Source organism: Capricornis sumatraensis, chromosome 22 (assembly GCF_032405125.1).
Source record: "Capricornis sumatraensis isolate serow.1 chromosome 22, serow.2, whole genome shotgun sequence".
Lineage (NCBI taxonomy): Eukaryota > Metazoa > Chordata > Mammalia > Artiodactyla > Bovidae > Capricornis > Capricornis sumatraensis.
This window is the reverse complement of record NC_091090.1, coordinates 19,909,011-19,935,589: the sequence shown is the minus strand read 5'-3', so window position 1 is coordinate 19,935,589 and position 26,579 is coordinate 19,909,011. Positions and strand designations below refer to the sequence as shown.

The 26,579-nt window shown below is 48.6% G+C and overlaps 2 protein-coding genes and 1 non-coding gene across 4 annotated transcripts; 2 read left to right on the top strand and 1 right to left on the bottom strand.

Annotated features, from left to right (window-relative positions):
* Positions 1 to 13,269: 13,269 nt before the first annotated feature.
* TREM2 (triggering receptor expressed on myeloid cells 2) lies at positions 13,270 to 17,812 on the top strand. Its single transcript, XM_068960977.1, has 5 exons — positions 13,270 to 13,376; positions 14,829 to 15,179; positions 16,548 to 16,638; positions 17,402 to 17,595; positions 17,678 to 17,812. The coding sequence occupies exons 1-5, from the start codon at positions 13,337 to 13,339 to the stop codon at positions 17,692 to 17,694; spliced, it is 693 nt and encodes a 230-aa protein (XP_068817078.1). The 5' UTR covers positions 13,270 to 13,336; the 3' UTR covers positions 17,695 to 17,812.
* An 821-nt stretch (positions 17,813 to 18,633) lies between these two features.
* TRNAG-UCC (transfer RNA glycine (anticodon UCC)) lies at positions 18,634 to 18,705 on the bottom strand. The gene has a single exon. It is a non-coding gene; the product is annotated as a tRNA-Gly (tRNA).
* Positions 18,706 to 21,823: 3,118 nt separating this feature from the next.
* On the top strand, positions 21,824 to 26,202 carry TREML1 (triggering receptor expressed on myeloid cells like 1). Of its 2 annotated transcripts, XM_068960994.1 has the most exons (6): positions 21,824 to 21,866; positions 22,054 to 22,386; positions 24,371 to 24,473; positions 24,878 to 24,966; positions 25,456 to 25,508; positions 25,866 to 26,202. In XM_068960994.1, the coding sequence occupies exons 1-6, from the start codon at positions 21,824 to 21,826 to the stop codon at positions 26,178 to 26,180; spliced, it is 936 nt and encodes a 311-aa protein (XP_068817095.1). In that variant the 3' UTR covers positions 26,181 to 26,202. The 2 variants fall into 2 exon arrangements, with proteins under 2 accessions (XP_068817095.1, XP_068817096.1); XM_068960995.1 differs by lacking the exon at positions 22,054 to 22,386.
* Positions 26,203 to 26,579: the final 377 nt, after the last annotated feature.

Here is a 26,579-nt window from a genome sequence, read left to right as displayed (position 1 = left end):
TTCTTACAGTAGCCTCAAGACTTCTCCATCTATACAGGATCGATGATAAAACATCTAGGTTAATGATGAAAAGCTTCTCCACAGTGAGGGACACCTGAGAGTTACATGGAGAAGAGAAGAGGGAGGAGGGAGATGGAGGTCACCAGGAGGAGAAGAGGGGGAATCAAAAGGGGAGAGAGCAAGCTAGCCAGTAATCAATTCCCTATGTGCTCTTCACACTCTGGACCCCTCAGAGAGGTTCATGGAGTTACACATAGAAGAGAAGAGGGAGGAAGGCGACAGAGGTGACCAGGAGGAGAAAAGGGGGAATCAAAAGGAGAGAGACAGATCCAGCCAGTAATCAGTTCTCTACATGTTCTCCACAGCCCGGAACACACAAAGAGATTCACAGAGTTGGGTAGAGAAGAGAAGGGAGAGGGAGGAGATAGAGGTGACCTGGTGGAGAAAAATGAGAGTCAAAAGGGGGAGAGAGCAATCAAGCCAGTAATCACACTCCCAAGTAAAAATGGGTACTGAAGATTGGTTTCTTCAGTTCAGTTCAGTCGCTCAGTCATGTCCGACTCTTTGCAACCCCATGAACTGCAGCACGCCAAGCCTCCCTGTCCATCACCAACTCCCGGAGTTCACTCAAACTCACGTCCTTGAGTCGGTGATGCCATCCAGCCATCTCATCCTCTGTCATCCCCTTCTCCTCCTGCCCCAACCCCTCCCAGCATTAGAGTCTTTTCCATGAGTCAACTCTTCACATGAGGTGGACAAATCATTCCTTCCAAAGAACACCCAGGACTGAGCTCCTTTAGAATGGGCTGGTTGGATCTCTTTGCAGTCCAAGGGACTCTCAAGAGTCTTCTCCAACACCACAGTTCAAAAGCATCAATTCTTCAGCACTCAGCTTTCTTCACAGTCCAACTCTCACATCCATACATGACTGCAGGAAAAACCATAGCCTTGACTAGACAGACCTTAGTCGCCAAAGTAATGTCTCTGCTTTTGAATATACTATCTAGGTTGGTCATAACTTTTCTTCCAAGGAGTAAGCGTCTTTTAATTTCATGGCTGCAATCACCATCTGCAGTGATTTTGGAGCCCCCAAAATAAAGTTTCTCACTGTTTCCACTGTTTCCCCATCTATTTCCCATGAAGTGATGGGACCAGATGCCATGATCTTCATTTTTGGAATATTGAGCTTTAGGTCAACTTTTTCACTCTCCACTTTCACTTTCCTTAAGAGGCTTTTTAGTTCCTCTTCACTTTCTGCCATAAGGGTGGTGTCATCTGCATATCTGAGGTTATTGATATTTCTCCCGGCCATCTTGATTCCAGCTTGTGCTTCTTCCAGCCCAGCGTTTCTCATGATGTACTCTGCATAGAAGTTAAATAAGCAGGGTGACAATACACAGCCTTGATGTACTCCTTTTCCTATTTGGAACCAGTCTGTTGTTCCATGTCCAGTTCTAACTGTTGCTTCCTGACCTAACAGAAGCAGAAGATATTAAGAAGAGGTGGCAAGAATACACAGAAGAACTGTACAAAAAAGATCTTCATGACCAAGATAATCACGACGGTGTGATCACTCACCTAGAGCCATATATCCTGGAATGTGAAGTCAAGTGGGCCTTAGAAAGCATCACTATGAATAAAGCTAGTGGAGGTAATGGAATTCCAGTTGAGCTATTTCAAATCCTAAAAGATGATGCTGTGAAAGTGCTGCACTCAATATGCCAGCAAATATGGAAAACTCAGCAGTGGCCACAGGACTGGAAAAGGTCACTTTTCATTCCAATCCCAAAGAAAGGCAATGCCAAAGAATGCTCAAACTACCACACAATTGCACTCATCTCACATGCTAGTAAAGTAATGCTCAAAATTCTCCAAGCCAGACTTCAGCAATACGTGAACCGTGAACTTCCAGATGTTCAAGCTGGTATTAGAAAAGGCAGATGAACCAGACATCAAATTGCAAACATCCTCTGGATCACCAAAAAAGCAAGAGAGTTCCAGAAAAACATCTATTTCTGCTTTATTGACTGTGCCAAAGCCTTTGACTGTGTGGATCACAATAAACTGTGGAAAATTCTGAAAGAGATAGGAATACCAGACCACCTGAGCTGCCTCTTGAGAAACCTGTATGCAGGTCAGGAAGCAACAGTTAGAACTGGACATGGAACAACAGACTGGTTCCAAATAGGAAAAGGAGTACATCAAGGCTGTGTATTGTCACCCTGCTTTTTTAACTTCTATGCAGAGTACATCATGAGAAACACTGGACTGGAAGAAACACAAGCTGGAATCAAGATTGCCGGGAGAAATATCAATAACCTCAGATATGCAGATGACACCACCCTTATGGCAGAAAGTGAAGAGGAACTCAAAAGCCTCTTGAGGAAAGTGAAAGTGGAGAGTGAAAAAGTTGACCTAAACCTCAACATTTGGAAAATGAAGATCATGGCATCTGGTCCCATCACGTCATGGGAAATAGATGGGGAAACAGTGGAAACAGTGAGAAACTTTATTTTTGGGGCTCCAAAATTACTGCAGATGGTGATTGCAGCCATGAAATTAAAAGACGCTTACTCCTTGGAAGAAAAGTTATGACCAACCTAGATAGTATATTCAAAAGCAGAGACATTACTTTGGCAACTAAGGTCCGTCTAGTCAAGGCTATGGTTTTTCCTGTGGTCATGTATGGATGGATGTGAGAGTTGGACTGTGAAGAAGGCTGAGCGCCGAAAAATTGATGCTTTTGAACTGTGGTGTTGGAGAAGACTCTTGAGAGTCCCTTGGACTGCAAGGAGATCCAGCCAGTCCATTATAAAGGAGATCAACCCTGGGATTTCTTTGGAAGCAATGATGCTAAAGCTGAAACTCCACTACTTTGGCCATCTCATGCGAAGTGTTGACTCATTGGAAAAGACTCTGATGCTGGGAGGGATTGGGGGCAGGAGGAGAAGGGGATGACAGAGGATGAGATGGTTGGATGGCATCACTGACTCGATGGATGTGAGTTTGAGTGAACTCTGGGAGTTGGTGATGGACAGGGAGGCCTGGCGTGCTGCGATTCATGGGGTCGCAAAGAGTCGGATATGACTAAGAGACTGAACTGAACTGAACTGAAAGGTACAAAATTGATAACAAATACCAAAAAGCAAAGATTGAAAATCTAGAGTAGAGTTTAGACTCTCAAAATACAATGTTAAAAAAACAAAACAAAGTCACAAAAATTATAAAATATATATATATGAAGTTTGCTTTAAAAATAAGGTCTTTTTTTTTGCAAGGTAATATCAGGTTATAAAAATGAAAATTAAAAGAGTAATAGAGGACTTAAAATTTTTTAAAAATTTAATTATAATAGTAAACATATATCTAGGAATTTTTTTCTGGAGCTGTTGCGGGCAGTGTGGGGTCAGTTCAGTTTCAGATAGTTCCTTGATCCGGCTTATGCTTCTCAAGATCTATACGTCCCTTCCAATGTAGTCAGTGCTAACTACAAGGTTTTATTCTGTTGCATCTGTCACTTCCAAAGCAGTTCCCTCTGTTTATTTTAGCTTCTTCTGTTTGCTGGTCTCTTCAGTGTCTATTTTCTGCCCTGAAACAAGAGGGAGAAGGTGGTAACTTATTTAGGCTCACTTGTTCAGTCATGCTGTGGGGAGGGAGGAACACTGCAGACAAATATCACTGGCGTGTGGGGGGAGTGCCCCCAGTGTCTCGGCTGCACTGATGTTGCCCCGCTCACGGCGTGTGTGCCTTCATGGTCTACACTGCTCAGGCTCAAGGTTGCTCTGCCAGGGAACTGTCTGAGGTGGGCCCTGGGTTGCATGCACTTCCCAGGTCTAAGCCACTCAGGTTCAGGTTCTTGGGACTCCACAAAGGCACAGTCTTGGTTGGGCCTGCCTTTTGTGCCCTTCCCAGGTCCAAGCAGCTCAGGTGACCGGGTGCTTGGTGAGTGCAGTCTCCCCAGGTGGGGAGTGCATCTTATCACCTCCCCAGTCGCAGCCGCTCAGTTTCCTGGGTGGCAGCAGGCACACCCGTCTCAAGTGTGCCGTGTGTCTCTTCTGGGGAGCTGGTCTCTGGCTGCAACCCTCCCAGCAGATGTCAACTCTCCAGAATCCCAAGAAGTCTTGGTTAGCGACTGGGAGCCTGCTTGCAGTTTGGTAGAGGATGCCTCTCTGGGGCCGAGGTTGTCCCTTTCCAGCTCTGGCTGTCCCCTGCCTGCTTCCCTGTCTCCAGCAGAGGATGGGCCAGTCTGCAGCTGGCTAGCTCTCCTTTGGTATTTGCTCAGTCCTTTGTTCTGTGAGCAGGCCTGGCAGTGCCTTAAGTTAGGGCTTTTCCCAGGATAGTTCTCTCTCTCTCTCTCTCTCTCTCTCTCTCTCTCTCTGGCTATCCCACAGTTTGGGTTGCTATCTCATGTTAGTTCCCTTAGATTGCTCTCAGAGCATTCAGGCCTGGTCCTTACTGTAAGCAATGCAGCCCGCGCCTCCCTGTTCAGCCCCGGCTTGCTGGTGGCAGATGTGAGCAATGGGAGTTGCAGTTAGGCACATAATCTGTGGGTTTCATTTATTTATTTTTCCTCCTGGTTATGTTGCCTCTACACACAGGCATCACCAGATGGTCAACACCGAAATCAGATTGATTATATTCTTTGCAGCCAAAGATGGAGAAGCTCTATATAGTCAGCAAAAACAAGACCAGGAGCTGACTGTGGCTTAGATCAGCTCCTTATTGATGAACTCCTTGTTGTGAACTCTTTATTGCCAAATTCAGACTTAAATTGAAGAAAGTAGGGAAAACCACTAGATCATTCAGGTATGACCTAAATCAAATCCCTTATGATTATATAGTGGAAGTGAGAAATAGATTTAAGGGACTAGATCTGATAGACAGAGTGCCTGATGAACTATGGACGGAGGTTTGTGACATTGTACAGGAGTCAGGGATCAAGACCATCCCCATGGAAAAGAAATGCAAAAAAGCAAAATGGCTGTCTGGGAGGCCTTACAAATAGCTGTGAAAAGAAGAGAAGGGAAAAGCAAAGGAGAAAAAGAAAGATATAAGCATCTGAATGCAGAGTTCCAAAGAATAGCAAGGAGAGATAAGAAAGCCTTCTTCAGCGATCAATGCAAAGAAATAGAGGAAAACAACAGAATGGGAAAGACCAGACACCTCTTCAAGAAAATTAGAGATAACAAGGGAACACTTCATGCAAAGATGGGCTCAATAAAGGACAGAAATTGTATGGACCTAACAGAAGCAGAAGATATTAAGAAGAGGTGGCAAAAATACACAAAGAACTGTACAAAAAAGATCTTCATGACCAAGATAATCATGACGGTGTGATCACTCACCTAGAGCCATATATCCTGGAATGTAAGTCAAGTGGGCCTTAGAAACCATCACTATTAACAAAGCTAGTGGAGGTGATGGAATTTCAGTTGAGCTATTTCAAATCCTAAAAGATGATGCTGTGAAAGTGCTGCACTCAATATGCCAGCAAATATGGAAAACTCAGCAGTGGCCACAGGACTGGAAAAGGTCAGTTTTCATTCCAATCCCAAAGAAAGGCAATGTCAAAGAATGCTCAAACTATTGCACAATTGCACTCATCTCACATGCTAGTAAAGTAATGCTCAAAATTCTCCAAGCCAGGCTTTAGCAGTACAAGAACCGTGAACTTCCAGATGTTTAAGCTGGTTTTAGAAAAGGCAGAGGAACCAGACATCAAATTGCCAACATCTGCTGGATCATCAAAAAAGCAAGAGAGTTCCAGAAAAACATCTATTTCTGCTTTATTGACTATGCCAAAGCCTTTGACTGTGTGGATCACAATAAACTGTGGAAAATTCTGAAAGAGATAGGAATACCAGACCACCTGACCTGCCTCTTGAGAAATCTGTATGCAGGTCAGGAAGCAACAGTTAGAACTGGACATGGAACAACAGACTGGTTCCAAATAGGAAAAGGAGTACGTCAAGGCTGTGTATTGTCACCCTGCTTTTTTAACTCCTATGCAGAGTACATCATGAGAAACGCTGGACCGGAAGAAACACAAGCTGGAATCAAGATTGCCAGGAGAAATATCAATAACCTCAGATATACCACCCTTATGGCAGAAAGTGAACAGGAACTAAAAAGCCCCTTGAGGAAAGTGAAAGTGGAGAGTGAAAAGTTGACCTAAAGTTCAATATTCAGAAAATGAAGATCATGGCATCTGGTCCCATCACTTCATGGGAAATAGATGGGGAAACAGTGGAAACAGTGAGAAACTTTATTTTTGGGGCTCCAAAATTACTGCAGATGGTGATTGCAGCCATGAAATTAAAAGACGCTTACTCCTTGGAAGGAAAGTTATGACCAACCTAGATAGCATATTCAGAAGCAGAGACATTACTTTGGTGACTAAGGTCTGTCTAGTCAAGGCTATGGTTTTTCCTGCAGTCATGTATGGATGTGAGAGTTGGACTGTGAAGAAAGCTGAGCACTGAAGAATTGATACTTTTGAAATGTGGTGTTGGAGAAGACTCTTGAGAGTCCCTTGGACTTCAAGGAGATCCAGCCAGTCCATCCTAAAGGAGACCAGTCCTGGGTGTTCATTTGGAAGGACTGATGCTAAAGCTGAAACTCCAATACTTTGTCCACCTCATGCAAAGAGTTGACTCATTGGAAAAGACTCTGATGCTGGGATGGATTGGGGGCAGGAGGAGAAGGGGAAGACAGAGGACGAGATGGCTGGATTTGGGTAAACTCTGGGAGTTGGTGATGGACAGGGAAGCTTGGCATGCTGCGATTCATGGGCGCAGAGTTGGACACGATTGAGTGACTGAACTGAACTGATGTTGCCCTTTGGAATTCCAAAACTCCCCACAGACCCGCTGGTGAGAGTGTTTCCTGGTGTTTGGAAACTTCTCCTCTTTTAAGACTCCCTTCCCGGGATGGATTTCCACCCCTACCTCTTTTGTCTCTCTTTTCCTCTTTTATATTTTGTCCTGCCTCCTTTTGAAGACAACGGGCTGCCTTTCTGGGTGCCTGATGTCCTCTGCCAGCATTCAGAAGTTGTTTTGTGGAATTTGCTCAGTGTTCAAATGTTCTCTTGATGAATTTGTTGGGGAGAAAGTGGTCTTCCCATCCTATTCCTCCACCATCTTAGGACTGCCCCCACCTCTGCGCATTTTGAAAGCAATGGCCCAGCAGCTGTGAAGTCTCAGTCAAAGTCAGACATCAGTTCCCCCAAGTCCTGCTTCTGGTTCTAGGGCTTCCCTCAGCTATGTCGTCATTGTGTCCAGGAACCCCGAGGCTTCAAGAGACCTGAGTTCTCCAGCACGTACATGGCAAGTGAATAAATGCATGCATGCAATCACTGTTGCAAAAGTTCTAGGGCCAAAACAGATTTCCCAACCTGGGGATACAACAAAAGGACTAAGAACCCCCAGTGAAATGGACTTTTGGAGGGCACAAACAAAGCCTTGTGTGTACTAGGACCCAGGAGAAAGGAGCAGGCTGAGCCAGACTTGCCTGTGAGGGCCCAGGAGTCTCCAGCAGAGGCATGGGTCAAACAGCGGCCTGCCACGGAATCAGGGGCACTGACCACAACAGTTCTGGGAGCCAAAGCATGCTCAAATAAGTTCTTTTGAGGGAAGTCACCATTACCTCCATTACCCCTACCATAGTTTGACCTCAGGCCAAACTACAGGGAGGGAACACAGCTCTATCCAGCAGCAGAAAATTGGATTTAAGATATATTGAGTATGGCCTTGACCACCAGAGCAAGACCCAGTTTTACCCACAGCCAGTCCCTCCCACCAGGAAGTTTCCACAAACCTGTTATTCTCATCCTTCAGAGGGCAGACAGAAGGAAAACCACAATCACAGAAAACTAAGCAAACTGATAACATGGGTCACAACCTTGTCTAACTCAATGAAACTATGAGCTGTGCTGTGTAGGGCCACCCAAGACAGATGGGTCATGGTGGAGAGTTTGGACAAAACGTGGTCCACTGGAGAAGAGAACGGCAAACCATTTCATCATTCTTGCCTTGAGAACCCATGAACAGTATGAAAAGGCAAAAAGATAGGACACTGAAAGACTAACTCCCCAGATCAGTAGGTGCGCAATATGGCTACTGGAGAAGAGTGAAGAAATAGCTCCAGAAAGAATGAAGAGGCTGAGCCAAAGCAGAAACAACACCCCGTTGTGGATGTCTCCAGTCATATAGGTGAAGTCTGAGGCTGTAAAGAACGATATTGCCTAGGAACCTGGAATGTTAGGTCCATGAATCAAGGCAAATTGGAAGTGGTCAAACAGGAGATGGCAAGAGTGAACATTGACATTTTAGGAATCAGTGAACTAAAATGGACTGGAATGGGTGAATTTAACTCAGATGACCATTATATCTCCTAATGTGGGCAAGAATCTCTTAGAAGAAATGGAGTAGCCCTCATAGTCAGCACTAGAGTCCGAAATGCAGTACTTGGGTGCAGTCTCAAAAAGGACAGAATGATCTCTGTTCATTTCCCAGGCAAACGATTCAGTGTCATAGTAATTCAAGTCTATCCCCCAACCACTAATGCCAAAGAAGCTAAAGTTGACTGGTTCTATGAAGACCTATATGACCTTCTAGAACTAACACCCAAAAAAAGATGTCCTTTTCATCATAGGGGACTGGAATGCAAGAGTAGGAAGTCAAGAGATACCTGAAGTAACAGGCAAGTTTGGCATTGGAGTACAAAATGAAGCAGGGCAAAGGCTAACAGAGTTTTGCCAAGAGAATGAACTGGTCATAGCAAATACTCTTTTCTAACAACCCAAGAGATGACTCTACACAAGGACATCACCAGATGGTCAATACTGAAATCATGTTGATTATATTCTTTGCAGCAGAAGATGGAGAAGCTCTATACAGTCAGCAAAAACAAGACCTGGAGCTGACTATGGCTCAGATCATGAACTTCTTACGGCAAAATTCAGACTTAAATTGAAGAAAGTAGGGAAAACCACTAGGCCATTCAGGTATTGACCTAAATCAAATCCCTTATGATTACATAGTGGAAGTAGCAAATAAAGTCAAGGGATTAGATCTGATAGAGTGCCTGAAGAACTATGGATAGAGGTTCATGACATTGGACAGGAGGTGGTGATCAAAACCATCCCCGAGAAAAAGAAATGCAAAAAGGCAAAATGGTTGTCTGAGGAGACCTTACAAATAGCTGACAAAAGAAGAGAAGCCAGAGGCAAGGGAGATAAGGAAAGATATACCCATCTGAATGCAGAGTTCCAAAGAATAGCATGGAGAGTTAAGAAAGCCTTCCTAAGTAAACAATGCAAAGAAATAGAGGAAAACAATAGAATGGGAAAGACCAGACACCTCTTCAAGAAAATTAGATACCAAGGGAACATTTCATGCAAAGATGGGCACAATAAAGGACAGAAATGGTATGGACCTAACAGAAGCAGAAGATATTAAGAAGAGGTGGCAAGGATACACAGAAGAACTATACACAAAAGATCTTCATGACCCAGATAACCACGATGGTGTGATCACTCACCTAGACCCAGACATCTTGGAGTGGGAAGTCAAGTGGGCCTTAGGAAGCATCACTATGAACAAAGCTAGTGGAACTGATGGAATTCCAGCTGAGCTATGTCAAATCCTAAAAGATGATGCTGTTAAAGTGCTGCACTCAATATGCCAGCAAATATGGAAAACTCAGCAGTGGCCACAGGACTGGAAAAGGTCAGTTTTCATTCCAATCCCAAAGAAGGGCAATGCCAAAGAATGTTGAAACTACTGCACACTTGCACTCATTTCACACGCTAGTAAAGTAATGCTCAAAATTCTCGATGCCAGGCTTCAACAGTATGTGAACCAAGAACTTGCAGATGTACAAGCTGGATTTAGAAAAGGCAGAAGAATCAGAGATCAAATTGCCAACATCCATTGGATCATAGAAAAAGCAAGGGGATTCCAGAAAAACATCTATTTCTGCTTTATTGACTATGCTAAAGCCTTTGATTGTGTGGATCACAACAAACTGTGGAAAATTCTTAAAGAGATGGGAATACCAGACCACCTTACCTGCCTCCTGCAAAACCTATATGCAGGTCAAGCAGCAACAGTTAGAACTGGACATGGAACAATGGACTGGTTCCAAATTGGGAAAGGAGTATGTCAAGGCTATCTATTGTCATCCTGCTTATTTAGCTTCTATGCAGAGTACATCATGTGAAATGTTGGGCTGGATGTACAAGCTGGAATTAAGATTGCCAGGAGAAATATTAATAACCTCAGATATGCAGATGATAACACCCTTATGGCAGAAAACGAAGAGGAACTGAAGAGCCTCTTGATGAAAGTTAAATGGAGAGTAAAAAAGCTGGCTTAAAATTCAACATTCATGAAACTAAGATCATGGCATCTGGTCCCATCACTTCATGGCAAATAGATGGGGAAACAGTGGAAACAGTGAGTGAGAGACTTTATTTTCTTGGGTTCCAAAATCACTGCAGATGATGACTGCAGCCATGAAATTAAAAGACGCTTGCTCTTTGGAAGAAAAGCTATGACAAACCTAGAGAGTGTATTAAAAAGCAGAGACATCACTTTGCCAACAAAAGTCCATCTAGTCAAAGCTATGGTTTTTCCAGTAGTCGTATGGATGTGAGAATTGGACCATAAAGAAAGCTGAGCATTGAAGAATTGATGCTTTTGAACTGTGATGTTAGAGAAGACTCTTGAGAGTCCCTTGGACTGCAAGGAGATCAAATCAGCCAATTCTAAAGGAAATCAACCCTGAATGTTCATTGGAAGGACTGATGCTGAAGCTGAAAACTCCAAAACTTTGGCCACCTCATGCAAAGAGCTGAATCATTAGAAAAGATTCTGATGCTGGGAAAGGCTGAAGAAAGGAGGAGAAGGGGATGACAGGATGAGATGGTGGATGGCATCAGTGACTCAATGAACATGAGTTTGAGCAAGCTTCGGGAGATCGTGAAGGACAGAGAAGCCTGGAGTGCTGCAGTCCATGGGGTCACAGAGTCAGACATGACTGAGCAATTGAATAACAACAATAATCAGAGAATGAAGGCATTCAGAGTGAATGATGTATTAGATGGGGAGAGATCTGTGACCAAGTATGAGGTCGTGGGTATCTTTGAATGCAGATTTAGCAAATGGAAAGGAAAGATTCTGTGCTTGGAAGTAGGGTCATGTAGAATGTTCCTGTGCTCAGATATGAGGATCAGGGGATTGAACTACAAATCAGCACAAGCTTAGAGAAGAAGGAGTTTGATATGTGCATGCTGTGAATTCATATACATGAACTGGCAGAGATTTCTTGGTGCCTGTCCTTTGCTATGAGGCATAGAGGAACAAAAATCATACCCTTTTCTCAGGTAGGAAGGATGTGGGAAGAAGAGGTCAGAATGGAGCATAAATGGGACTGGAAGTAAGGTAAAGATTCATGGGATTTCAGAGTTCTGTTTTGGCCTAAGATATAGGAAGCTAGAAACACTTTTAAAATAGCACCAAAATCATGGACCAGAGAGAAATTTAACAAAATATGTGAAGGATTTGTGTGCTGAAAACCATAAAACATTGGTGACAGAAACCATAGAAGAAGTAACTAAATGGAGAGCTAGAATGTGTCCATGGGTTGAAAGACTCAGTAGTGTTAAGATGTCTGTTGTTTAGTTGCTAAGTCATGTCTGACTCTTTTGTAACCCCCTGCATTGTAGCCTGTCAGGCTCCTCTGTCCATGCGATTTGGGGGGCAATAATACTGGAGTGGGTAGCCATTTCCTTCTGCAGGGGATCTTCCCAACCCAGGGATCGAACCTGCATCTCCTGCATTGCAGTTGGATGGATTCCTTACCGCTGAGCCACCAGGAAGTCCATTAAGATGTTTGCTGCTGCTGCTGCTGCTAAGTCGCTTCAGTCGTGTCCGACTCTGTGCGACCCCATAGGTGGCAGCCCACCAGGCTCCCCCGTCCCTGAGATTCTCCAGGCAAGAACACTGGAGTGGGTTGCCATTTCCTTCTTCCTCCCAAATTAAGCTATAGAGTCAATGAAATCCCATCAAAAGCCTGATAGGCTTTGGGGAGAGTGGAGGGGGTAGAAATTGACAGGGAGATTCTAAAATATACATTCCAAAGCAAAATTACTAAAGCAGTTAAAACCATTTTGAGAAGGAACAATGTAGTTGGATTACATCACCTGATTTTAAGACTTGTTATAAAGTTACAATGAATATGACCCAGCAATCCCACTAGGGCATACACTCTGAGAAAACCATAATTCAAAAAGACACATAATTCAAAAAGTACCCCAATGTGCACAGCAGCACTATTTACAGTAGCCAGGACATGGAAGCAACCTAAATGTCCATTGACAGATGAATGGATAAAGAAGATGTGGTATCTATACACAATGGAATATTACTCAGCCATGAAAAGGAATGAAATTGAGTCATTTGTAGTGATGTGGATGGACCTAGAGCCTGTCATATGGAGTGAAGTGTCAGAAAGAGAGAAACAAATATTGCATATTAATGCACATGTATGGAATCTAGAAAAATGGTATTGACGAACCTATTTGCAGGGCAGGAATAGAGATATAAATGTAGAGATGTGGCTAAGAGAGAGAAGGAGAGGGTGGAATGAATTGGGAAAATAGCACCGACATATATACACTACCCTGTGTGAAATAGATAGCTAGTGGGAAGCTGCTGTAGAGCTCAGGGAGCCCAGCTCAGTGCTCTGTGATGACCTGGAGGGTCGGCATTGGGGGCAGGCGTGGGAGGGAGGCTCAAGAGGGAGGGGATGTATGTATACATACAGCTGACTCACTTTGTTAGTACAGCAGAAACACAACATCGTAAAGCAATTGTACTCCAATAAAAAAAAGTAAAGCCCCAATGAGTAGTCAAGGTGGGGTGTGATTGGTAAAAGACCAACACATAGATCAAAGGAACAGAATGGACAGTCAAGATGGAGACCTACATGTCAAATGACTTTCAGTGAAGATACTACGGCAAATGAGTGGAGAAAGGATAATCTTCTCAACCAATGAGAAGGCTGGTACGGGCTGGCCCGTGAGCCGCCCTCTCAGCGGTCTGGGGTCCACAGCACCCCCTGCTGGGCTGCAGCGGTGGCTCCTCCTCTCCCGTCTTCACCTCCCCCGCTCTGCTCCCCCTCCCTGAATCATGAAGCCAGATCCCAGTCCTGACGATTGCTCAACCTCCAGGAGCCAGTTCCTGTGGGCAGTGTCTGGGGAGCCTGACCCTCGTGAAAAGACGAGATCTTGCACAAGGCACCCTGCGTCTGTCCTCCACAAGGGAAGGGTGACATGGAGCTTGTCGGGCTGCTCATCCTGCTCGCTGTCACAGGTAGGAGTCCCTCCCTCCGCTGCTGACTCTCCCTCCCCTTCCTTGAGTATGTGGCAAGTGGGTGGGTGGGGAGCGCTGAGCCACACTCTAAAGACGGCTGAAATCCTCCGCATGTCCTGCACCCCCGCTTCCCACTGTGCCTCGTATTCTCTACGCTTTCCCTCTTTCCCCAGTATCAGCTCTTCATGCTGGTGGAGGCATCAGAGGCTGGTGGATTTGGACACCTAGAAAGAGAAGGAGTTCTGATGGTGGCATCTCAGGCACTAGCTAGTAGTTGGGGGAAGTTTGGGGAGCACTAGTAGGAGTCCCTAACATTTTGAACCACTTGAGCATAAAACTAGTCCCAGAGGAGTAGCAGGGTGGGAGGGAGGAAAGAACCCAGCACACTGGGAATCTGCATCTTTGGGGTACCCCTCCTGGGCTCTGAAGGTCCTCCTGTCCTCAGCCCTGGGGGCTGAAGGTTCTGGGATTGAGCTGCAGGGATGAGCACCCCAGAATTTTGCACATGACAGCATTTTCTCACTGGGGGATGCCTCTTGCTCCCCCCAGAGGAAAAGTCACATGGTGTGTGTGGGGGACAATGTACCAGTGAAGCTGGAGTTTCTTAGCTGGAGGTGGAGCAGGGAAAGCTGGGGGATGTTGGTTTGCCTGGAGGCAGATGGACAGGGTGGTATGGGGGATATTGCTTATCAGGTCTCTCTGGTTCCAAAAGGCAGGCCACCAGCTCCCTAATCCTGGCAAGTTTCTGTCACCCATGTGGTTGACAAAGTGATTGAAGAGAAGGGAGGCTGAGGCAGAGGGTGCTGGGTGATTCTCTTTCAGCCCTTGCCCTGGCACCAGACTGGCGCTCCCCCACCCCAAGGAGGGTCCCTAAAATAACAGCCTCATGTCTCCCCCAAAATAGCTCTGAGATGCATCCCTCCTGAAAGGGGAACAAAGCCACAGAAATAGGGAAGCTGGAAGCTAAAGGTCACAAAGAGGAGAATGTGGGGCTGCTACTGGCGTGGGCAGCTGCAGAGTTAGCAAGCATGGCGGGCATGGGGAGGGAGCGTTCAGCCCCCCGTGGGACCAGCCCCAGGCCTGAGAGGCCACTGGCCTTGCTCTCTTGAGATGGAGGGGGAGAGACGAGGGCATGATCCCCTGTAACAGGAAGAACACGTGTGGACTAGGACTGGTAGGAACTTCAAGACCAAATGTCTCTGGAAATAGGCTCAGAGAGGGTCAATTACTTCTCTAAAGTGGTCCAACAAGTCCAGTGGTGATAAAGCCAGACCCAGACCCAGGGTTCCTGGTTTCCTCACTTCCTATAAACACACACTTGGGCTTTGCCACCTCTTCCCAGCTTATGTAGACCTGAGTTCCTTAGGGGCAGTACTGCTGTCTCTTCTGTTCAGTGAGCATAGTAGGTGTTCAGTAAACACATGGTGCAGTGAAGGAACGTCTCCTCCCCAGAGCTGTCCCGAGCGCACAACACCACGGTGTTCCAGGGCACGATGGGCCGGTCCCTGCGGGTCTCCTGCCCCTACAACTCCTTGAAGCACTGGGGGAGACGCAAAGCCTGGTGCCGCCAGCTGGGTGAAGAAGGCCTGTGCCAGCAAGTGGTCAGCACCCACCCCTCGTGGCTGCTGTCCTTCCTGAAGAGGCGCAACGGGAGCACGGCCATCACAGACGACGCCCTGGGGGGCACACTCACCATCACGCTGCGGAATCTTCAAGCCCACGACGCTGGCCTCTACCAGTGCCAGAGCCTCCATGGCAGCGAGGCTGACACCCTCAGGAAGGTCCTGGTGGAGGTGCTGGCTGGTGAGTGGGCGCCTGACTGCACCCCGCCCTGAGGCTGGGGCTCTGAGCACAGGATCGACCACCCTCGGGGCTTTTGGGGGCCCTGGGAGGTCCCACGGTGTGGATTTTGTCCCCCTGCCCAACTGAGGGCCACTGTGGCTGGTTGTGCCGATTGCTGACTGCACGAGGGGGTCGCCATCCAGCCCCGTGCCCCGCTCCAGGCTGCGCCCCCTGGTGGAGGACTGCATCTCTTGCAGGAAGGGTACAGTCCTTCCTTTACAGACACTTAGGAGCTAGCTGTGGTCCTGCTCCCCTCCAAACAGCTTTATCCATCTGGCATCCCGTTGGGATATGAGCCCTGCGGTGGTCCTTAAGGAGTAGGAGGACATTCACTCATTCCCTCACCCAACCACCCAATGCACCTACCGATGTAGATTAAGCACCAACTTGGTACAGAAAAACAGGCCCGGAGAGGAACACTGCTGTGACCCGGGGCAACTGCTTCTCCTCTCTGGGCCTCCATTTCCCCATCTTTAAATGGTGGTGATGGAGTCGGTGCCGCTGACCCCATATGGCTCCCATAAGAAACAAGCAACAGAGTTTTACAGTGCTTGGGGGCAGTGACAGCCCTCGGCCCAGTCTCCTGCTGCTAACTACTTGGGATCGTCATTCCCGGTTTAACTAGGTGAGACAGGGAGTGCTGGGGTCCTTCTCGCCCCTGAGCTTGCACAGGGGTGCCCTCCAGGAAAGCGTTCTGTCTGTGTCCCCTGTGTCCCAAACAAATCTGAGGTTACAGATCCCTTTTCTGACTCTCTTTGTCCAACTCTTCCCTCTAACATGGCCCCTTATCATGGAAATGAAGGTCAAAAACTTGTCTAAGATGGGGAGGGTAGGTGAGACCATCTGCCTTAGACCCCAAACCCCATCTCCATGGAAGTAGGTGGTGAGGAAATACCGCTATCCTATCAGAGTCTAAGGCTCAGCTGACTCCCACAGATACAGCAGGAAAAGAGTAACAAGAATAACAACAACGATAATATCTGTAGCTGGTACAGCCAGCTTGACAGTCCACCGGACTTTCAGAAACACCGATCGTCTCGTTCGCTCTTCCCAAAGACACTGTGTGATGGGAGGGTGGGGTGTGCCGTCACTGAGCTCCTTGAGGGGATGGGCACTACACAGGCTGTTCTCGCTGAATCCTGCAACACTGTTATTAAGAAGGGGTTCCTAACTGCTCCACTCTACAGGTGAGGAAACTGAGGCTCAGAGACGTTAACAACTTGATCCACACAGGGTGAGGTCCCAGAGAGCTTCACCCCACCCAGAGGGGTCCTCTCCACTGTGGCTTCAAGAAGGGGACTAGCAGCTCACAGGCTCTGTCTCCCACAGACTCCCGTGATTACCAGGACCCTGGAGATCTCTGGATCCCTGAGGGGTCCGAGAGCTTCGAGAATGCCCAGGTGGAGCACAGCATCTCCAGGTATAGTGACAAGTCTTTGCTAAGATCCCTGGGTAGACTCCGCCCTGCAGAGCCCAGGCATGGGGTGGCAGCTGGGGGGCGGGGGGTGCCAGAAGTACAGATCCCGAGGCAACTGGAACAGGAAGGGATCTATATATGATCTTGTCTAAACACCCCTCCAACCCGCCAGTGTGTGTTGGTGTGACTGTACCAGTTGTTAAAATATTGCAAAACTTCCCTAACAGTTTATAAATAGCTGATGCTCCAAGATTCTTGAATGACTGGCCTCCCACCCCTTCCCCTGGCAGCCCTCAGACAGAATCCTCACAGTTCAGCAACAATGAAAGTTTTAGGATTAATATTTCAGCACAAAACTTGTACCCCCAGATCCCTGCTTCCCTGACGGGACCAGAATCAGTTCTGACTGGTTCTTGACTATGTACTGGTGTTTAAACACTGTTAGTATAACCATGAAGTGCACATGTGTGTGCACACACACACAAAAACACACCACAACACATCATACCATCATGAAGGCAGAAAACCGCTCAGCGAGGGAGGTGGTTGTTTGAAAGTACTCAGCAGGCAGATCCACGCCTGGAACTCAGGTCTCCTGACTACAGGCTCCCTAAGCCCCATAAAGCCTCATCCAGGGCTGGTGGTGGGTGGGGGAGGTGTCCCCAGCCCCCAGAGCTCCTGAGGTCTCCACATTCCTTCTCTGAGGACAGATTCCAGCGTGTGTGTCCTCTCATGGCCTCCCACATGCCCTCTTTGTTTCTCCAAGGAGCCTTTCGGAAGAGGAGAGCCCCTTCCCACCCACTTCCATCCTTTTCCTCCTGGCCTGCATCTTTCTCAGCAAGCTTCTAGCAGCCAGCGCCCTCTGGGCTGCAGCCTGGCATGGGCAGAAACAACGGCCACCCCAGGCCAGTGGACCAGACTGTGGCCACAACCCAGGTTACCAGCTCCAAACTCTGACAGGTGAGCTTGGAGAGCACAGTGGTGGCCGGGGGCCGGAGAGGTGGGGCAGAGAGGCGCTGAGTGAGTACCCTGTCTGTTGCAGAGCTGAGAGACATATGAGAGAGGAGGACCCTCAGTGGAGAGAGGTTAGGAGAGGTCTGCACGGATCACTCCAGCCTGCTGCACACCCGCCCCTCGGCCACCAAGTCTCCTGGCTCTGCTTTGGCAAAAGGCCGTTCTGCCTCTACCCTTCTTCCTTTGGCCGTGGAAGCACACGCGTGTGTGTGTGTGCTCACGCACGCATGTGTGCGCATGGGAGGTGGGAAAGATACCTCCAACTTCTGGACATTGGCCGTTAAACAGTCTCACAAATAAACCCAAGACTTCATGTTTCTTTGATGGTTTAGGGTGTCATGAAGGTCTTCTCTTTTGCTACAAGGCTAGGAGAGTGAATACCGCTGAGGAAAAGTCAGAAGGTCTGGCTCCTTAGGGTCCAAGGTCTTAGAATACTGTGTTCTTCCATTTCCACAGGCTCCAAACTGGCCAAACTTTTTAAGTCTTCTCTCTCCCTCCTAGAGATCTGATTACCAAGCCCTGCCTCCCTCTGTGGAATTTCTCTAGCATCTTCTGTCATCCTCCTGCCTCCCATCCACTCATTCCCTATGATTATTGCTGGGCCCCCACTCCAGACCCCCCTCCCTCTGCCTGTCTCAAGCCCCCCCAAGACCATCCAGTTCCCAGCTGACTCGTCCATTCATCTCCCTAGAGGTTTGTTTTTATCGTGTTATGCTCCCTCCAGAGAAATGGCAAGGGCTTGGGTTGTCGGCACAGCATACCAGAGCTAGGGACCACTGGTCCAAGCCCCAAGCCTCTCATCATATAGAAGGGAAACTGAGGCTCAAAAGGGAAAGATTTACCCAGAGTCCCCTGTGCAGCCTGGAAATCCTACTTTCACTTGACTTTCCAGATGCCCTTCCCTCTAGCTCAACCCTACTTATTTATTTAAAATAATCCCCCCTCTTTTTTTTTAGCCATGCTGCATAGCTTGCAGCATCTTAGTTCCCTGACCAGGGATTGAACCTGGGCCCCACCAGTGGAAGTGTGGAGTCCTAACCACAGGACTACCAGGGAAGTCCCAATCCTACTTATTTATTCATGTACTTATTCAATAAAAACTGATATTTTCTGTGCCAGGTACCAGTCCAGGCACTGGAGACACAACAGTGAACAAGACAAGCAAAGATTTCTGCCCACACAGAGCCTTGATCTAATGGGAAGAAGGCAGACAGACAGATACAATGTCGGTCAGTCAGCTGGTTGGGAGTGCGGGGAGGGCAGAAGGCCCGGGGAATGATGCAATTCTAAAGGGCAGTCAGGAGGCACCACTTGAGAAACACCTCAGGGAAGCAAGGCAGGAAGAGTGTTCGAGACACTGGGAACAACCAAGGCAGCTCGGGGAACCTCATCTCTCTCTTCAACACACACACACAGCTCCTGCACCAAGCATGAGGGGAAACTAGATGGAAGCTACCCTGAAGGCAGGCTGTCCTCGAGGAGGAAGTGGGCTGGCCATATCCGCAGGCTCTCTGTCCCGGCCTCAGAGCGGAAGGCCAGGAGCCCCTCTCCACGGCCACATGTGGCTGCATTGCTCCCTAACCTGGATGCGAGTCCCTGGGGTTTGGAATCACTGGGAAAGAGCCCCCGGTGCAGCCCTGTGTATCAGCCTCAGGTTAATAGGTCACTCCCCATGTCACAGCCCTGGCCCACCCACTCCCGTCAAGGCTGTTCCACTGGCCTCTGCCCCCAGCTCTAGGATCCTGGTCTGGTCTGTGTTTCCCTGGCCTCCCTGACTCAGCTACACTCCAGTGAAACTTCCCCGTCGGGTCCTGGTGCAGTCGTCTCCTTCCTGCAGACACAGGCACAGTCTAGGAGCCAAGACAGAGCAGAGCCCAAACCGAACCCACGCCAGCGCCCTCCCGCCCACCCCGCCTGAGCACCGGGAGTGAAGGGACGGAAGGGGAGGCTCTGGGGGTGTGCCTGGTGGAGGGGCGCTGCTGGAACTTTCCTGCTCTTGGGAGCTCAGCCTTCGCTCCTTCCTGCTCGGCCAGGTCAGAGACATCCACCCTGGGATCCCCCGCCTTTCACTCTCGAGTGCACACTGAACTGAAAGCATTTTCCAATGTGAAGTTTGCCTCCTTAAGAAACTTTGAGCAAGTTCCTTAACTGCTCTGAGTCTCCGGCTCCTTGGACATAAAGACAAACAAAAATCCCAACACCAAACCAAACCCCAACAACCCTACTTTGGTGGGTTTTTATGAGATTGAAAGAAATAACATGAAAGTCCCTGGCCAGCTGTCTGGCACATAGTAGGTCCTGCATAAGCACTGGCTGTCTTCCTCTTCTCAAACGCCTGGTGAGAGGACACGTCGCTGGGTCCTGGCCACTTCTGTCCCAGGCACCCAGTGGGGGACTGTGTCTGTTTTAGGCACTCAATAAATATTGAAGACAGTTCTCCTCCTCACACAAATCTCCCAGGTTGGCTTATTAGAGCAAAAATAATTTTCTGGTAAGGAAAGAAAAGAAAGACTGATACGCCTTGGCAGGACAGACATACATCTTTCCATATCACTCACAAGGGAGACCCAGGTGTCCAGTCGGCTGGAGACTCTGCCAGTGTTAGCACCAAGAGTCCTGTGTCCTCAGAAAACCCTCACCCCAGGTGAACAGGGACAGCTGGTCTCCCTATCACCGTGTCCAAGAGACTCGGCTAAACACGGCTTTCTCAGGCTCCTGGTCCCTGTTTCGCATTCTCAGCTCCCTTGCTCCTGGAGGGAGGAGAAGGCAGGGAGAAAGGAGGGAGGGCAGGGAGGATAGAAGGAGGGAGGGTGGTTTTTCCAGGCCCCTTTGCAGGCATGAGCATCTAGGTCAGAGCGGTGTGTCCTCCCAGGCATTCCCACCTGGCCTGCTCCGGTCTGAGCACTGGCACATCCCTGGTGTCAGCAGGTTCACCCCTCACATTCTGTGCAGGGTCCCCAGCCCCAGTTCTGCACAGGGTGATGCAAAGGGGGGCCAGATGGACCCTGTGTGGGGAGTGGGTTTGTGTCATGGAGAGGAACCCCAAATTATGAGACTTGGAGCTGATATAGAGCATCTGGCACGTTGAACATTGGCCCATCTTCCTCTCTGGTGGGAGAGAGAGACATCTTTACTTGGGAATAAAACCTGATCATTTCCATGGAGGAAGAGGAAGGATGGAAGCAAATCTCTCTGGAGCTGACACACTGTCTCTAACTCCCCAGGCATGTTTGCTCTTCAAGCTCCCTGGAACAAAGCTCGGTCAGTGATCTTTCCTGGGAAGGCCCCAATCATGCAGAAACATGAACATATTCACAGAGAACTGTCTTCCGACAGAGAGGACAAGTGCATTCATGAAATAAAAATAATATACCAAAAATGCTTGGAGAATTAAAAATACTGTAAATTAAAAGCACTAAGGGATAAAAATTTGAAGGACAAGGATAGAAGGGATGGAAGAAAAAATATGAGGATATCTTCCAGGAATCAGAACACAATGGGCAAAAAAAAAAAAAAAATGGAAGGAAACCTAGACAGAAAAGCTATGAAAATGAGACGAGTACAGGAGGTTCAATATCCGGTTAACTGTCAAAGCAGTAGTGCAGCGCCTGGAAGTGGAGAATGTGGTCCACACCGGAAGTGTCTAGGGAGCACTCAGCACAGGGAGCGGAGACAGGTCAGACCAGGGTGCACCATCGATGGGGGGCTTCCTGGATGATCTCTGGAGAGCTCGGGTAGGGCACTCACACAGAATTTAAAATTAAGATGGACTCAGGCCCTGGGGAGGACATTTTACTTCCCTCCTTCACAGCTCTGCATCATCAGATTCTATATTTGGAATACCCTGAAGATCATCTTCCCCCTTTCTCTAGTGCTCCCTGGTTGCCATAATCCTCCCTGACTTCACTCCTTAGGGGTGCCCAGGATCCCAGGCTTCTGTATTTCCTTGGGCCTTCTCATTCTGCCTCGCCCACTCCTATCTGGAGCATTGAGCCAACCAGAGCTTGGAACAGCTCCTTCTCCCCACCCATGGCGGGGCCCACCAGTGCCTGCTTCCCGACCCCATGGTCACTGAGAGCCCCACGTGAGTGTCTGAGGCCAAATTTCCTGCCCCCAGGGGAATGCTGTGTCAGTGCCCAGACGAGCCTCAGAGCTGACATCTCCCTGCCCAGCCATGGGCCCCAAACTGCTCCTGCTGCTGCTCCTGGGACTAGTAGGTAAGGTTCAGAAGGAGCTGCACTCTGGGCCCCATGTACCCTGCTCCATGCCCAGGGATAACTGGCATGGCCCTGGCAACAATTACATGTGTAGGCCCAGAAGTGGACCTCTAGACTCCTGACCCCCTGGGCAGTGGGTGGACCAGGAGGTGCCCTGCCTGACATTCCCTCAACTTTCCTTCCCTAGGCCAGGGCTCAGCCGGCAGCCTCCCGGAGCTGCTGCAGGCGCCCAAGGGGAGCTCCATCCTGGTGCAGTGCCACTACCGACTCCAGGATGTCAAGGCACAAAAGGTGTGGTGCCAGGTCCTGCCAGAGGGATGCCAGCCCTTGGTGTCATCAGCTGTGAATCGCGGGGCCCCAGCTGGCAGCCGCATATTTCTCACCGACCTGGGGGGCGGCCTGCTCCAGGTGGAGATGCTCGCCCTGCGGGAGGAGGATGCTGGAGAGTACGCCTGTGTGGTGGAGGGCCTCTCGGGGCCCCAGACTGTGCACAGGGTCACACTGGACGTGCTTCCTGCAGGTGAGTTATCCCAGCCTGGCCAGCAGCCCGGGCCTGCCCTCCTGCCCCAACCTGCCGCTCTTGGGTCCTTGGTGGGTGGGAGCCCTTGTGGGTGAGGAATATTGGCCAAATGCCCAATATTCTTTTGACAGCTCTGCAAGGAACGGAAGCCAAACCGGGTGAGAAGTCTGAGATAAATCAGACAAAGAGCAGTCCCCTTTCCGCTCTTGCATGGGTGGGTCTCCCCACAGGAAGTCACATCCTTCTTCCCCTACTCAGGGTCTTGGCCTCCTCATCCAGCATTTTTAACATACCATATGCTGTTATTTCCCCCTTAGAAATGCTTTAAACAAAGTTTTGATTCAGACATATCAACCGGAATTAATTTTTTGGTATATGTTCCAGGCTTAAGATTAATGGCTTAAAAACTGCTGAATTTATACCTTATTTTATAAGTCTTCACTGAGCGTCTAGTATGTGTCTCATGTAACAGGCAGGGTACATTCAATGGCTGAATTCCTTTGACTTGTTCAGTTTTAAAAACAGAAAAAGTGTCTCATCAATATATAGTCAATATTCTCGACCCTATTTCAGTTTACAAAGTACTCTTCACAGGATTCATTTTTACAGTCTATAACTTTCTCATGTCTAAATATTTACTAAAAGAACATTTCAAAGTATTAAATATTCCTCAGAAAAGTACAATATTGTAAAAAATAATTGTTCTGTTGGAAACATGGTCAGCTACCTGAGGAAGCAGACTGTTCTGCCTTCCTCTTATGGATATTGACATCTTTTTGATTTTCAAGTATTCCTTTCTTAAGTAATTTGTGCCAAAGGCCCAAAATAAGGAAATCAAGACATTTTTCCTTCTGTTTTTCTCCATCTGTTATGAGGAGGGACTAAGCTGTCATTATAATCTCTCTTGTGTCTACAATTATTACTCATATTATAAACATACTCCTGTTAACTCTAGTTATCCTTTGTTCTCCTGCTTCCTTGACACTCTAAGGTCTAGTAACTCAAGGTTAGAACTTCCTAAACGGCAAATGGTCACAAGACAATGCACTGGGGAAGGGTGGCAGGGAGATGGGTACCCTCAGTGGGACATCTGAGGTGTGGGGACCCCAAGAGTTGTAGAGGATGGATATTCAGGCAAATGGGTAGAGCCCAATATCCAGGGAGGATACAGTGGTCTTAAAAACCAGATCAGGACATATGCCGCAAGGCTGGGGTCAATGATGTCTCAGTTTCTGGTTTACCGTGGGGCGGGGAGTGGGAATGGCGATTGCTAAGAACCAGGCAAGACCCTCCTCTCAGAGGATCTAGGAGGGCCGCTGCGTTCCCAAGGCAGATCCTCAGGCCGACAGAAACCAACCCTGAGTCCCACAGACAGAAGCTGAGCACACTGTTGGAATGACAAAAAAACCTGTCACAAAACTGAGTCTCAGGGTCTAAGCCAAAGCTCTCAGCAAGTGTCAGCTGGCATCGTGTCCTTTCAGGACCGACCCTATGTTCCTTAGCTCCAGAGCTTGGAATGGGGCTCAGCCAACCTGCAAGGCTGGTCACAAGGTTGCAGGTATGCAGAGAGGTCTAGTAGGCTGGGCCAAAGCCCCTTTAGAGAGCTGGGAGCAAGGTCCCCAAGGAGCTCAGGGTAGAGAGGCCTATTCTGGGGTGGGGAAGGGAAGTGGGCACAGATAACACAGTGGGGTTTCTGCATAGTCTGAGCAGCCTGACTGAGACTAGGCACAGGGGGAGCGGGTAAAGAAGAAATTCAGAGGGGGAGGTTGGGAGCTGGCGGCAGAGGGGAAGTGAGCATATTCACAATCAGATAAAGACTTAGACTTCCAGAATAAGGGGCCCCTTAAGGAATATCCCAAGCACCCCTTTGTGTTTCTTACTCCAGACCTTCCTCAGGTCTACTCCCCCAGTCCCTCAGATCTCAGCAAGCCCTTGAACCCTGCTCAATAAGGACTTCCTTCTCATTCAGCTCCTGGCCTGAAAGAGGAGGAGGAGGAGATCCATCAGGATGGGACTCTGGGTGAGAGCTCCTCTTTGGACTCTGTAAACAGCGGCAGCCCTTTGGATACCAGCCAGGATAAGAAGAGGTACTGACAAGAACTGTATGTGGGTGGTTGGGAAAGGGTGATGGTGAAGATACAGCTTGTTTAGAGTCCCAGACTAAACTGAAAGGAAAACTTACCACTCTCTCCACTCCTGGGGAAGCTGCTCAACAGGTAGGCAGGTAGGCAGACAGACAGGCATACCTCTCTATCCCAGTTCAGCACTGAGCCCTTTATTCCAGTAGATCTCCAGCCAGGATACCCGGATAATGTGTCTCTCTTCTTCCCTGCTTGAGTCTGCCTGCCTCATTCCATTAAAAAAAAAAAGCTCTTTCTCCCGACCATGGCACACCAAGAACGGTGCCTCTGCGCCACTTCTCCAGGATTCTTGCCAAGCAGCTCCCCACCAGGTTCAGGGCTAAGCTCACTTCCTTCTTCGTGTGTCTCAGCAGACCCTGGATTTGGGGTGCTGTGTTCCTGCTGGGCCTGTTGGTGATGGTGGCGGTGGTGCTGCTTGCTGTGATGGTCAAAAGGAAAGGTGGGTAGCTCTCCACCTGCGTATCCCAGCAGGGCTCTTCCGGCCCTGTATCAGCCACTCCTGCATTTGAGGCTGGGAATCCAGGTCTGCTCCCCTTACAGATGGGCCTCGGCAAGCGCCCCCAGGCCCTACAATTCCCGTGGCTGAAAGGTGGAGAAGAGTAAGGAGATTCCATGGGAGGTGGCCTGGGGAGAGACAGGAATCGTAGGGTGAGACAGTGGCACTGGGGACAGGTGGCTGGAAGAGATGGGGGATTTCAGGAGATGGCTTGAGTGTTGAGAGGATGAAGGGAGCTGTGGAAGTAGTGAGTGGGGGAGTTAGGGCTGGCTGGAGGTGGGGGCTGGGGAGATGGAGGGGAAGACTTTGCTGGTGGGAGTGGGGATATTTGAGTATGGGCTAGAACAGAGGTTGCCAAGGTTTCTGAAGAGAGTGCATGTGTGGGAGGCACTGAGTCAGCACAAGGAGCAGTCTGTGCTTCTGTTCCACCAGGAAACAGGTTTGCTGTCGGTGGACAATTTCAGAGCAGTGGAATCTCAAACACGGTAAGAAACCTCTGCAGGCCCCCAGCCAAATTCCCTAGACCCTCTCTCTGCCATACTCACTGACAAGTCCTGGGATGATCAGGTGGAGAAGACTGGAACCCACATGAGGTCCAAATCCACTTCTTAAATGCAGCAACCTTGCCAATTATAGTCTTCCACCTTCCCACTTTGCCATCCACCTGCCCAGATTTAGGGAGATACTTGGGGCCTGAAAATCTTCCCAGTGACGCTGTCTTGCCCACAGACATACTCAGGATTCCGGAGACAGATCCAGTGTGATCCTGGACTTCCCACCTCGAGGAACTGGGGTAGAGGGACGCATTTTCTCTTTGCCTGACAGGCCTGCTTTTGTTATAGGCTCCCTCCTCAGCGGACCACCACATCAGTGACTCTGGACTGGCTGTTGATTTGCCATCAGATGTACCATATGTCAAGCTTGACTCACCACCTTCCTTTGATGATACCACTTATACCAACCTTCCTCCTGATTCCCTGTCAGGGAAACTCCTACCCCTAGAAGCACCCTCTGTGGCCCCTCTGCCTCCTAAGGTTGAGATCAGCTCCAAGCCTGTGACATACGCTACAGTCATCTTCCCTGGAAAGGGCAAGAGTGGAGGAGCCGCCGGTGAGCCAGCCCAGGAGCCACCTAATAGCCAGGCTCCACCCAGCTGAGCTGTTCACCATCCTGTACACCCGCAGATTAGCCCCAGGGTTTTGTGTAGCCATCCATGCAACCCATGCTCTAGATCCTTAGGCTATCAAAGCTTTAGGATCTAATGTCTTGACTTTTCTGACCTGGTAAGTGATACTTGGAATGACTGAGGTGTCCTGGGAAACTAGCCATGTTAGTTCCTCTGCCATTACACCAAAGAACTAAATAAACTCTAAATGATAATATATGAGCTCTTGATCCTTGGGAGGGAATGAAAGGGCCCTGGTTTGACTGCTCGTCAACTGAAAAGAGTGGTCTAGAGTTTGTGCTGTAATGCTCTCCTGCCAGAGGGGAAGTGATTTCCCTCCCTGATCAGACTCCTGTAATGCAGTCTGATTTAAGGGGCATGAAGGGGGATT